This window comes from Antrostomus carolinensis, unplaced genomic scaffold, assembly GCF_000700745.2.
Source record: "Antrostomus carolinensis isolate BGI_N321 unplaced genomic scaffold, ASM70074v2 scaffold22833, whole genome shotgun sequence".
NCBI classification, from domain to species: Eukaryota; Metazoa; Chordata; class Aves; order Caprimulgiformes; family Caprimulgidae; genus Antrostomus; species Antrostomus carolinensis.
Genome location: NW_010306193.1, coordinates 41,121 through 54,991, shown reverse-complemented (window position 1 = coordinate 54,991; position 13,871 = coordinate 41,121). Strand labels below are relative to the sequence as shown.

The window sequence follows — 13,871 nt, the reverse complement described above, 5'->3', positions numbered from 1 at the left end:
GCTTGTTGCTAGTTCACTGGGAGCTACATATAGGGCAGGAGTTACCGCTGCTGTTGGCTGGATGGAGAACAGATGGAGTGATACACATGGGTAAGTCTCAACACCCATCCACCAAACTTCCCAGAACCATTAGTTGGATGCAGCCTTTTCAAGTGCTTCTGAAACCTCATCTTGGAGGGACAGTGTGGAACAGTAGATACTGAGGTAAAAAGATCCTGCTTAAGGAAAGCCCCCATTCAGAGTTCGGATGTAATGGTTGCTGCTTTTAGCTCTCCCAGAGTTGCAGAGGTGGCTGAGGTGCTTTAGTCAGGCTGAGCTCGCTGAGGAAGTTAACAATGCTCAGAGACCAACTTTGGAGACCTGAAAAACAGAAGATTTTTTGAAGCCTACAAGCTCATAAAAAGAGCAAGTTGAGTGTCATGTGTCACCAACACTCCTTTGCAGCTAGAAGTGCTCTAGTGTTTCTGTTTCTGTAGGTTATCTATATGGTATTCCTCAGAGCAGCATCTGAGCATCAGGTGCCTGGCTTGAAGGATGTGTGAGAGATTTAAATAGTTGGGTGAGTTATGGAGAGGAACAGCAGGTTTTGTGGCAGGGAGGGTACATGAGGACATGAGGAGAATGGCTTGGAAGAATGAGAGTGCGAAGGGGGAAAAAACTTTTTCACTTTTGAATGAAACGTGTCTTTCCAACTCACCATACAGGCAGCAGGAGTGCCTTTCCCCAGGGGGAGTAAAATAGGATGGGAGCAGCTGAGAGGTAGGTCTCTGGGAGAGCTATGGTTAGATATAATGAGTAGATATTAGTAAACAGTGTAGCATTCCTGACATGGGGCGATGTCTGACGTGTCCTAAAGAAAAAGGGCTGATGAGTTTGTTAAGAGCGATACCAGTGCAATTCCTGTTACCAGAAGAGTGCTCTTCTCCTTGTGAACTGACTGCTTCCTCAAACAGGCAGCTTCTCTCGTCATGAGACAGGGCTGAGACAGGGTTGTCTTTGTGAGATATGTACAAGCTCATCCTTGTGGTGGTTTGTGGAAAGCGGTCATTTGAGTTCATCTTGTTCAACAGTGATTGATGTGAGGAATGTCAGAGACAAAGCACCGTAAATACAAAGCACGTATCCTCCAAATCAGGGAACTGTGTCCCTGGTCTAATGCATCTGTCCTGTTTGGCAAAGTTCAGTGTAACGTTTTAAAGGGATTTAAGGCAGGTCTTAGAGTGGAGGTCTAGTTTGATAGGTGCAGCATTAAAAGAAGGTGTTTGGCTTGCCAGCTTTCCACACTCAGAGTTAAAAATTAACTCTATCTCACAGACTTCTTATCATGCCACTTGTATACTTGTATCTGTTGCTTAGTTTTGATCTTTTTCTAAGAACAGTTTGCAAACACAGGGAATAGAGAGGGATCACAAGCCAGTTGTCCATAGAATAGGGAAGTTTGCACAAAGATTATTCAAAACATTACTGATCCTTTTGTGTCAGTCTCGACTGTCAGGTTAAGGGTGCAAGCAGTTATTTTGTGAATGTCAGTAGTTTGTGTTCTTATGCTGTAAAATGCAGAGAACCTCCCCAGAGAGAATACAAGAGCCTCCCCACAAAAGGGCATTTTTTTTAAGGAGTCCCTTACTATAACCATGCTACTTTTCTACGAGGCATTTGCCAATTATGTGAATGTTTTTATGCACTTTATCTAGTTGCTCTCTTCTGCTATGCTATGATATGCTGTGAATTTGTTGTTCTTGGACACATATTTTCTCCAAGATGCATTACTAAATGTTTATACACCCAAACACTTCAAAACAAGGTTTGTGTGTATGAGCATGTGGGAAATCCAGCATAGGTTTGCAGCGTGGTCTCATGTTTGAAGTCATAAATAAAAAACCAAAAAATTAAAAATACTCCCCACAAAATGTGTTTTTGTAATTTAAACGTGAAGGTTTGTTGTTGTAGAAAACTAAGGGGGAAGATGAGTTTATCAAGAAAATTACACTTCTGGGAATAGAACCAAGCTTCAAAACTCCCAATGGAAACCTTAGCTGACATTCAGGCTGTGCCTGACTTTTGTTTTTAATCTTCCTATTTAATGTGGTCCAGTGTGGATTTTTATCAGTCACATATCTTTATATGCAGTGTTAAAGCACAAAGGGTTGAGTTGCCCAGTAAAAACGTGTGTGTGCATGACAGAAGAGTCCCACGATCTTTTTTGCAGTCCCTTATTTCCAGCAAACAGTTCCTTAGCTTTGTGGATCTGCAGCTTTATGTACCTGCGTGGTAGGAAATGAGACAAGCTAGCAGCACAGCTGTAGTAAATTCCACTGGGTCTCTATGTTTCCTGCAACAACAAAGTATGAAGTATTTTTTCCAGACAATTACTGTAATGAAATTATTTAACTAAATCAGTGGTGTTATGGTTGTGAGTGGCAGAGACTTCCTTTTCCCAATTCTTCCTTCATCATTGCCATCAGGTTTGCATCCAGAATTCTTTTGTTGGTGTGTCTTGTAGCCAACTGTATGGCCAGGTAGGTCATTTTTTCACACACTTTGCAAGAGTCCCTTGCAGTCGTCAGACAGTATCTGCTTTTATGGTACAAACCGTATTCACGTTACACAAAGGACTCACCTAGTTAAAATTGTTGTGACTCATGAATGTAGGATTTGGCTCACATTGCTCACTTGCCTGTTTTGTTTCACGTAGAGAGTTCAAACAAGTATAGATTGGTAGGCACCAAATAATTAAAGGTCTTGTGATACCAGGGGGTGGCACGTGATGAAATACCCTGGTTTGGAATGGCTAGACCAGAGTAGTTATATGAACGTGAAATATTTACATGAGCAGTAGAAAGTAGTGGACCTTGGTTTCCAATGAATTTGTCTTGTAGATCTGATTTACTTTTTAACTGAATTACCCCAAGTCTTCAGTGTGAGCTCTGCTCTTAGTGTACGCTGAAAATGCAGTTGGGTGGGGAGTGGATCCTCTGATATTAGGCTGTAACGGAGCTGTCACTGCAGCCTGTTTATCAATGAAGAGAAACTCTGCTTGTGGACTTCCTCACGGCTTCATGTTCAGAGTGCACATGGAGGAGTGTAATATTTTGAAGACCTCTACCTTCTGTCAAGATTGGCCAAAATTGACCAATGAATTTTAAAAAAAATGTAGCTACTGGAGATGCAGACGTGCATCAAAAGAGAGATTTTCTGAAGTCAGATTAAAAGTAGGTCATTGTAGCTACCCCACTAACCAATTTAATTACAGTCATTCAATTTTGTTTACTGTTTTGTATGTGTCACACTCCCCTTCAGGTAAATCTTTTCTTTTCCTGTAAGTGTGCTGTTTCCTTTCTGCTTTTTTCCTTAATCTCCATCATGCCCTCCTCTGTAAAGAAGATTGTCACCCCCACACCAGTACTTATGCCAGCAGGAGAGGGAGCAGCAGGCATGGGCCAAGAGTACGAGGAGAGACGGATGGCATGCCCTGTCTTGCCTCCTCTGCCCTGCTCCGTGCCAGGTCCTTCGTGTAACTGCACTGATGTCATTGCAGCACTGCAGTTATGTGCAAGTTAATGCCGTCAGCCTTAGTCAAATGCTATTATACGAGAGGTAACGATGCATCGTCTAAAAAGCTTTTGACCCAGAGCTCGTGCCTGACATGTATAATGCACTTCTCACATAGCAGGTATTTGCAGAGGCACATAATAGGGTGGTACATAGTGGAAGAACAGGGTTGTGCTCTGAACAATTCTGGACAAAATGTTCTGTGATGAGGAAGGACTACATCAGGTGTCTACAGAAGCTCTTCCTATGTTGAGACCTTGGGAAACCAAGTAAGGTACATTTTCAGCTTGCTCTACCGTAGGAAACGAGAGCTCTGCACCCTTCTGTGGTGTGGATTGTGTTTGCTAAGAACACCTCTGGAAGGACCACAGAGAAGTACCTTTTTCCCCATTTTGCAGAGAAGACAGGTAGAAAAAGTTTCAGCACATTCTCCTTGTGCAATAGCCCTGGGCGCAAGGTCCCCTTTACCTCTGGGAAGAGAAGGGAGTAAATGCATGTCTCATGGGCGGGAGGTGATGGAAGGACAGAGGAAGCTATGACACCTTGCTCCCTGTGCTGAGGAAGGGGGTGACTGGAAGCAGGCAGAGGAGTGGGCTGTGCAGCTACATGCCCTCTGTTCAGGGTTACTGCATTTGGCCTGGGAGATCCCAACAGGAATAAAGATGCATGTCTTGAGCTGCTTTGGCACAACAGGATCAACCTGTTGGGAACACGCTGCTGTCCCTTGCACTGTGTCACTGAACTGTTGCGCAGTCAGTAGTCAACTGTCTGTGACTTCTGGGGAAACACGCAAGGCAGTGTCAGTGGGGCTGGGGCAACTCTAAACTGCCTTAATCCTCCCCCAGCAAATACCTGCTTGAGCAATCTGCCAGGAACTAGCACTTGACAAGGTCCCGTGCTGCTGTGCCTGTCTGCCCTAGGACGCCCCATGTCCTGCTCCCCGCTAGCTGTTGCGAAATAAGGGCCTGACTCCCAGCTGCCGTCTCTTCCAGGCTCTGTCCGTGCCTGCAGTTGGCCTGTTCACTGTTTTCCTGGCGTGCCTCTCGCACAGTCTTCATGCCTCTGGAGCCTTGAATTGGAGCCTGTTTTGGCCTTTGGGAAGGGTGGGCAGGATCCCCTTGTTGGCCTTTGCTTTTTCCCGCCCATTGTGTGAGGAAGAGCATTTGGTTTGACCACACATTTTGGCTTGTGATTGCCCACATTGCACGGTCTTCTGGCTTATGCTCCATTCTGTAACAGTTGCCAAACTGGACAGATCTGGCTGATGCTACTGTGGGTGCCTAGAAGAGGAAACGTTGACTCACTGGGTTTGTTATTCTTGCTTTTTTTCATTGGTACCCAAACTCAGCAAGTTACCAGGAAGTGTGGTACTTCGTATGATCACTCGGTAGAATCAAGATAGGAATCTTGGGTATGTAATGTTGTTGATTTAGGGTAAAAAATAACGTTTGGCACCACAGAAGGTTGGCCAGTCTATGCTGTGCTGGCCTTCTCTCCCTGAAGCAGTACAGTTGTGGTGGGGATGTTGCAGGCCAAGGCCCTTCCCCAGACAGCACGTGGTCCACACGACAGTTGTGTCATGACATAACGACTGCTGTCAAAATATGGAAATGGAAGCTAGGAGGTAACAAAATGCAAATATTAAGAGAAATACACTAGTAACCCTGGTTTCAGTCTTCTCTTTATACTTACCATGTTTCTGTCTCTATGGCTTTCTTAAGGTTGGCTTTATTTCAAGAAGAAAAGAATGCAGGATCACATCATGACCGTTCCCAAACAATACCTCGATACACAGGGTAGAAGGATGGTCTGTGTGACTCATTCAGACACCTCCTGCAGCCGTGCTAACTTGGTTATTTTGGGATGGAAGAAAGAAAAGGGAAAGGAGACATGATCAATTAACCTAATCACATTTGTATTTCAAAAGTTTGTAAGATTTTAATTACAACTTAATTTCATTGTAGTTCAGCTCGCATGATAACAGAAGCACAGAAGTGCAACAGCAAATTTTGTAAAGATTCAGTACTTCAGGTGTTGTGCTGGCTGGAAAATTTGGCTGTACCAATGTAGGCAGAATTCTGAACAACCTTTGACCAGGATGCTTAGTAAGTTCCCTGTGCAGTTTCTGTGTGGCTTTTTTGAGTGATTGTTCCCAGGTTAGTGTTTGAAAATTTGGGTCCCTAGGCATGGTTGTTGCAGTAAAGTGTTTGAGTCTTTTAATTACTTTTAATTCTTTAAATAAGGAATGATTTTCTATGAGTGCTGGGTATAGCTCACTTGTCATTGTTCTAAGCAAAGGAGGTGGTGGAAGGTATATTTATCCAGCCAGGAATGCTGTAACAGAGCTTAAAATAAACTGGTGTCCCCTTACTTGCGTTGGGGACAGTGGGTTGTGAGGAGGGGATGGAAGTTGTTTCTCGTGCTAAAACAAGTCTCCAATACTAAATCTTTTAGTAGCTCTTACAAGTTAAAAATATGTTGCAATGCAAGAGAATCAGATATGCATAATTTTTTGCCTCCTTGGCCCGTGCCTAGTCTGTCTCTTTTAAGTCTCCCTGAAATGGAAAAGTCGTATCTTTTTACTGTGCAACCTGTAGGGAAGATCTGGCAGAGGGCTTTGAGAGGGAAAGTCCCTTGTCATTAGAACCTCCCTCAGGGTCACAAGATGAGTTGCATGAAATGCCAGCCTGAGCTTGGCTGTAAGACTAACTGTGTTGTAACTCTGGTGAGAGAAAATTGCTCTCTTGAGGTTTGCTTAGTAGTTTTGAAAGATATAACTGGAAAAACAACTGAAATGGAGAGTGAAATTTAGAAGGAAATATAAAGAACGTTCCTGGAAAAGAGTTTGCCGTATGGGAATTCATTACTAACCAGGATCTAAAATGCTAAAGCACCTCTCTTCTGCTCATTTGACATGTTAAAGACTTCAATTTTATTTTTTACTTTTACAGGTATCACAGAGAAGAGTAATCTTTGTTCGCCCAATGGTCATCAAGGATATGAACTCTGCTATTTTTATCTAGATGGATGAAAAAGTTAACAGCCCAGAAGGGGAGTTCCTTTGGTTTTCAAGATGGCAGCAACTAGTGGTGAAAGCCAACTGCAGCGGATTATCAGAGACTTGCAAGGTACAGTGCCATGTTGACAGGTTCATTCTGTAGGCTGGACTCCATCCTCCATGTTTTTAGATGACAGAGTAGAAGGGTTTTTTTTTTTTTCAGTTGTGTAACACACTAGTGCATCGATTGTAGCAACATGGTTCAAGGTGTGTGATGTGTTCAATAGAGATGTGACTGATTTGTTTGTGAGAGATGTGCTATACCTTCTGTGGGATCCTAAATTCTTAAATCCTGCAAATTTAAACATACAAGATGAGCAGTAAGTTTTACAATTTTTAAAAAAGTGTCTGTAAGGTGTGCAGTGTGAGCTAGGACTTTGTTGGCATGCATAGAGCTATGCTGTTACAAGACTTCATGTGAGATAAGGAGGAGGCCTGATTTTTAGAGCTTCCCTTGATGGGAAGCTGGTGTGGAGTTGCTGCTAATGTAGGAAGGGAAAAAAAACAAGCCTAAACCAAAATGGGAATGGAGACCCAGAGGAGGAGTGTTGAAGAATTGGATCTGCTGTTCTTGCTGCAGTGGAACATGGTTTCCTTGCACCTGGCTTGTACTCCACAAGCAGTAGCCAGCCTCATTTTCCACAGTTCTGTTGCAGGCAAAATCAGCAGCAGATTCATAACCGTTTTCTTCCTCTGTATCTGTCCTAATCAGCTGCCTATACCAAGATACAGATATTTTTCCTTTTAGTTTTCATTAAATATAAGGTATGATATGCACCAAAGCTGGGAATCTAGATCTTCCTGTAACATAAAAAGGAGATTTTCATACCTACTAACAAGAAAATATTTTAACTTGCAAAGGGGATTGAGGGGACTGGGAGCTAAGGCTCCCTCAGTAGTAAAAGTACAATATCAAGTGTAAAGGAAACTCAAAATCAGTAATTTCTGATGCTGAGAAGTATGTCCTTTTGGGGCCAGAGTGTCCAGGGAGACAGCAGAGTTTGCTTTGACTTGAGATTTCCTCACCCACTGTGGGTGTAGGTTTTAGAGAAAGGGAGTTGCTGTATGCTTATTTTCATGTAAATTATTTTTCCCATTTGTGTTTTGTAACCAGCACAAGCTGAACCTTCCTGAATAAAGCGTGGAGAAGATAAATGTGCTGACTGAACGACTGTTCTCGTGTTACTGATCCCCTTTAGCAGATTACATGCTTTGTCCTTTCTAATCAGAATTTTGTTTGTCCTGTGGCAGTACCTTAATGTGCACATGAGACAGCAAAAAGTTATTTCTCTTTCCTCTGCTGAAGAACCAGTGAGCAGTTGTCTGTTACCAATTTTTGCTAAGTGTCAGATGGGGATTTTGCTCTTTTCAAGAAGCAGTCGGTATACATAACCTGAGTTCTAGTTTTCTTTAAAGGTGGTGTGAAATTGCAAGCATATCAATAAGCTTTTTGCACTGTTGTTAAGACAGTTGAACTGAAAGAAACCAAATAGACATACCTGATGGCCAGGCAGAAAACTAATTTAGTTGTTTATAGATATATAGCTATATATCTTTTGCATTAGCTAACCATTTTGGTGTCTTGTTTTAAAGATGCTGTGACTGAATTAAGTAAAGAATTTAAAGAAGGAGGGGAACCAATCACAGATGACAGTGTCAACTTGCAAAAATTCTCCTACAAGCTTGAGTACCTTCTACAGGTAAAACGAGATGTGTGTCATTTGTGATCCACCATGAAAGCTAGGCCTTGTTTTCTTTTACTGCCTCTTCAGTATGTGGATTTTAACTCAAATAATCATAAATATCCAGTTGAGTCAGTCTTTTTTTTTCTTCCGGTAAGTGGACTGAAATCTGTGCTGCTTATTGTACTTATTTCAAGTGAAAGTAAATAAATGTAATCAAAAGGCAGTGCTGGCAGTTTTAGTGAAGAATGCAAGGCATTCTTCTCCTGATCTGAAAGATTTTAGCTGCTTATTAAAGATATATCCTGCTAAACTATTTTGGAAGAACTGTGATAATGAAATCTTGACCACATCTTAATGCAAAATAAATACTAGTAAGCTATTCACGGTGCAAGCATAGTGATGTGAGTAACTTACTGAATTTTTAGCAATTTCACTTTGGAAATTCATTTTATTGTATGGAAAGCTTCACATGAAAAGCTGATTTTTAATGCAGAGTGCTGCTTTTTGTCCATCCTCAAAATTTAAGTAAAAGGGGACACTGCTGGGCGAACTGAAGTTCAGTTTGCATAGTCTTGCGTCTACCTATATTGTAATCACATCACTGATTACAACAAAGATGTGTTAATCTACCCTTAATCCCAGTCTACTCTTAAAACCCAATTAAACCCAGTTTTAATTGGGCTGCAGAGGCTTCAGCAGAAGCTGAAGAATCCTTTGGGGTTTGAATAGTTCCAGCTGCAGTCCCTCCCCTCGCTGCATTGCTGCTCTGAACGTGATTTAGCTAGAGCAGGTTTTTCTGGTAAGTACATCTGTGCTATTTCCACAGTTGATGCAGGTCTCTCAGCAAGGGGTTGTTAGTTCCTTGGTCTTGAACAGCTGCTGAATCTGCTGCAAGTCTTTCTTTCAGCAGTTTTGAACAGATGTCTGTAATTTAACTAAGACCCAGAACATTATTGTCCCTTACTGTCTGTAAAGTAGCTTTTGTAACTGCTGGACTGCATCAGTTCAGTACAATGTCTCTTTCCTCAGTGAATGCATTGGCTAAAACTGAGAGTCATGAAAGCACATGTTGCTGGTAGAGGAACAGAATTCCAAGTAGCTGTATATAAGTATATTTATATTTAAGTTTTGGTCATTGCTTTTTTTTTTTTCCTTGTTTAAGTTTGACCAGAAAGAAAAAAACACATTGCTGGGGAACAGAAAAGACTACTGGGATTATTTCTGTGACTGTCTGGCAAAAGTCAAAGGAGCTAATGATGGAATCCGCTTTGTCAAGTCTATTACAGAAGTAAGTATATCAGTTAAGCATCATAATATATGGTTTATGTTTTGGTGTCCTTTTTCAGAGAGCAGTAGAAACCAAAAGAAAATATGCTGCTTTTAACATGTGGCAAAAAAAAAAGTTGGGAATTTTTATTTTTAATTCTCATGTAAAGTATGAAAATGCAAGGTTACTCTTTTTACTAGGGCACTAAATTAGATAGGATTAGATAGCCAGACTCTTACTTATTTTGAAGACTACTTGCACAAGTGAATGGTCCTTTTTGTCTCTGATTGTGCCTCGCCTTTTCATAAACTTAGTGCCATTTTTTCTAAAAACAAATGAAAAATTAAGTCAAGGGTAGAGCCTGCCATCTTCAGCACAGCTTAAGGCAGGATTTCCTCTAAGAGTAGGAGGAAAGATTCACCATGTTTGACATTGTTTTTCAACTGGTCAGTAGTGTTGGGGAGGACTGACTGAGAACAGCGTTTCATCTTCTGTCTCAGCTTTGTTCTTCCATGTCAAATAGCATGTGATAATGGCTTGGGGTGGTTGTCATTATTCCCTTGGGTAAGCTGTCAGGACAAAAAAACTTCATTTTTATTAGATACAGTAATAAAAGCTTAATCTTGTAACAGCCATATTATGTCTTCAGCTCAGTGACTGAGTGAAGTAAGTGCTGTGAGAAGCTTTCTGTGCTGATCCTGTCTGAGTCTTTTAGAATCATTTGAAGAAGAACTTCCCGTGTGGGTAGAAGAGGCAGTGGTGTGGTGGTGCTGGCCAGCATTGTCCTGATGCTTGGTTCTGTTACCCATGAGCACTGATAACTTGTATTAGCAAGTTACTCTTTACAGCAGATTTCCCTATTCTCTTTGCAATTCCTCTACAGCACCTCTAGATAGTGTTGCCAGGAGCCATCTGAAAGAGAGCCATGGCACTCTAGCTGAGGCAGGCTCTGTGTTCCCTACCTCGCTTTCTTCTCTGAGCATCTTAGGCAATATTGAATTTTACTGTTTCAAGACGAACAAGCCAAGGAAGGGCTCCAGTTCGTTTTACCACTGGGAAGGGAAACAAGGGAGAGCCATGGAAATTGGGTTTGACTTTCCCACTACTTCCAGGAAGACTGGCGAAGGACAGTGACTGCAGCTGCAGGAAAGATCCTCTGACTGTAGCTACTGGCCCCTAAATTCTCAGCAGCAGTAGCCAATCTGATTTCTCTGCAAAGGTGACTGTGCTGTAGCCTTCAGCAGTCTGTTCCCTGTGGTATCAGCTGCATATTACCACATGTAAAGGCTCCTCTCCTTTTTCCTCCTTCTTCAGTACCTCTGGTTGTTTACTGGTTAGTATGTTATCTGAAATGTTTGTTTGGAATAAGGACATTTTCTATTTCAGTTTCTGTGCAGCCATAGAAATTAGCTTGTGGAAGACTTATTTTAACTTCATTAGCTTGTGGTTTAGGAATATGAACTCTAAAAATAATCAGTCAATCGTTTCAGGTAACTGAGCTGGCAGACTCAGGTACAGAAATTAAATGACAGATGTCAGAAAAACGTGTTGGTTATTTCCCTTCATTACTGGTGAAAATCAGCAAACAATTTTTTAACTTGACTGGATAGAACATAGAGGTTTCCAAATGTCATTTATTTGCTCTCTGAACAGTACTTGTTGACTTGCAAAGATGTCAGTGAACAAGGAGGAAAGAGTAATGTCAGTTACTTTTTAATGTTAAACAGCATAATGCCTCCTCTTCTGCTTTGCCTGCAGCGCTTCTAATATTAGGGTGCATGATATGCTAGAGAGGTGGAGCAAGGAAGCAAATAGAAATGACCTGAAAACTACTCAGCTGTTAATTAAACAGAGAGCCTTGTCCTTGATGGCATTCAGTGAGCAGTGGGCTCTGGTCGTTTCCCTTTCAAAAGGTGATTACACTGAATATACATCTTTCCACGTCTTTACAGCCACACATTGCACACACTACAGTGCTACAGACACACACTGCACCTTAGCTACAGCATTTGCAGTCAACATGGAAACACTGACAACACCAGACACTGCCTGCCTCCCTGAATTCTGCCACAGCTCTAGCAGGCATGTTTTTGCTTCCTAGTCACATAGTCTTTGGCTACTTGTGGCTGAGTATATGTGTAAATATTTCCCTCTACTTGTTGTCATGTACATCTGTTCTAGCGTCTCCCTGCTTAAAAAAGGCATTGTGGTTTAAATTGATAAACCAATGGGAGTAAGGATAGGATTAGTTCAGTGGCTTCCAGTGGATTTTTTGACTGTTCTTAAGATACTCACTAGATACGCCTAGTTAGGAAAAACACTTGTAATCTTCTGTGCACAGAACAGGGATGGCATCTCCCTGAAGAAGTATTCAGACACCTACAGGGTGGATGAGGGTGAAAAACAGTTGGCACATTGAATTTGCTGTTTCTGGGGTACTTAGCCTTTGGGGACCATATTATTTCACACTTTGTGTCCTATAGAATTCAAAACAAAAAGCAGTAAAAGGTGTTGCTTCCTTTGCTCCACATTTCATCATTCCATTTATGAGGAACATTTTTGTATATAGTCGATTGCTGAGATAAACGAGGAACCTGTGTCTTGCTTGAGTAATAGCAAAACGAAGGAAACTGGGAGTTAAGGTATTGCTCTCATTTCACCGCAGTGGAATACTGATCAGAAGGAAAGAAAGCTTGTGTGACCTTTGGGCCTTCTTTCACACTAACCTTTCAAACAAAATCTACAGTAACCTACTAACTTGAGCCTCAGCCCCTCTAATGTTTTCCTTGGCCTCCATTTTTAAATCATTAGCATAATTGGTTTGTTGGTTGGATGAGCCGTTTGGTTTGGAGCATGCTGACTGGTGAGAAAATATTTTCATCACTTTCATTTTCCATTTCTAAATTGATTATTGATTTTGATTAAATGAAACACTATTGTTTATTGTTTAATTATTTTGCAGGACAACAAATAGCTCAGATGTAAAAGACAAAACAAAATGTCAGTTCCCCAAGTCAATAGCTACAACAAAATTTAGTGCTGAGTTTTGTGATTCCCCCTTATGTTGACTTAACAGCTGTGTTTGTAAAAAGATCCATTAATTTCAGTCATGCAGCTGCTCTTGGTCTGAAGTAAGAATTAGATTTTTATCAACTTAATGGCTAAGTATTAAGAAAGGCTTTTTGCATTGTCTGGGGTTATTGTGTCCATGGGGATGTATATTTGTATATGTGTACATCTTTGTTCTGTGACTAGATCTGCCCTAAAGCTGTTCCAGCTGTGGCCAGACACATCTTAAGTAAGCTAAGCAGTCACTTCTGGCTTTGCTGGGCACATTGGGATTTTACCTTATATTGGGAATTGCCCTCAGCATTGTCTGTGCTCACGTACTTAGTATATTAGATGTTTCATTGGTCCTGTGATGCCTTTTATATTATTATAAAGTGGACAACAGCCAGCTGTAGATACAAATTTGTCATTCAAAAAAGATTCCACCCAGTGACAGTGTTGGGAGTAGGTGTCTCTCAGTAGCAGTTCTTAACTGCTTCCTTTACAACTAGTGGCTTATTGTGGGGTTTTTGTGTCGTTATGTAGACTATTCTGGCCATGTCTCTACATGATTACAAATTATATTTAGGATTTTCTTTTCTTGTGGTTTCTCCCTTCCAGCTACGAACATCTCTCGGAAAAGGAAGAGCATTTCTTCGCTACTCCTTGGTTCACCAAAGGCTAGCAGACACCTTGCAGCAATGTTTTATGAACACCAAGGTGACCAGGTGAATAGCAAAGTACCTTGTTAACTAATGGGTGTTTGCTCAGTGTGATCAAGCAACATCACCTAGTAGCTATTGAAAGAAATTGAAACCCTTCCAAGTGGTTGGCTTGGAAAGCTGGTAATAGGAGAGGAAGAATAATAGACCTTTTGGCCTGGATCACTGGTTCATACCTGCTTTAGACTGGTAAAGGTTGAAAGTTTTTACAGCTAAATGTATGTATGTAGAGTGGGCAGTGCTGATGCTTCTATACATTGGTTTCAAAGGTGATGTTTTTATAAGCATTGAAGATCCTGGGTTTGATCTTCTGTGCTGTGCATCATAAGGGAGGATTAATTTGGATGTGTTGCACAAAGCCCCAGAAAGCATTTGTCTCTGGATTGTCACACAGAGAAACAGCTTCCCCCTGGCCAAGGAGCACCAAAGATACTTTGTAGTTGGTTGGTGGGGCACTGGTAGGGTTTTTAGAAAGAGCCAACTCAACTATTTACACAGTGCATTTAACTCTGGTTGCTGCTTTCTGTTCCTCATTTTTG

The 13,871-nt window shown here is 41.4% G+C and overlaps 1 protein-coding gene across 1 annotated transcript in view; it reads left to right on the top strand.

Moving 5' to 3' along the window:
- Positions 1–6,500: 6,500 nt before the first annotated feature.
- FYCO1 (FYVE and coiled-coil domain autophagy adaptor 1) overlaps positions 6,501–13,871 on the top strand; it is a 37,494-nt gene continuing 30,123 nt past the window's right edge. Inside the window, exons 1-4 of the mRNA XM_010165057.1 lie at positions 6,501–6,680; positions 8,204–8,310; positions 9,458–9,583; positions 13,232–13,338. Of these exons, the coding sequence (XP_010163359.1) occupies positions 6,626–6,680; positions 8,204–8,310; positions 9,458–9,583; positions 13,232–13,338 (395 nt within the window). The 5' untranslated portion in view covers positions 6,501–6,625. The remainder of the gene's footprint in view (positions 6,681–8,203; positions 8,311–9,457; positions 9,584–13,231; positions 13,339–13,871) is intronic.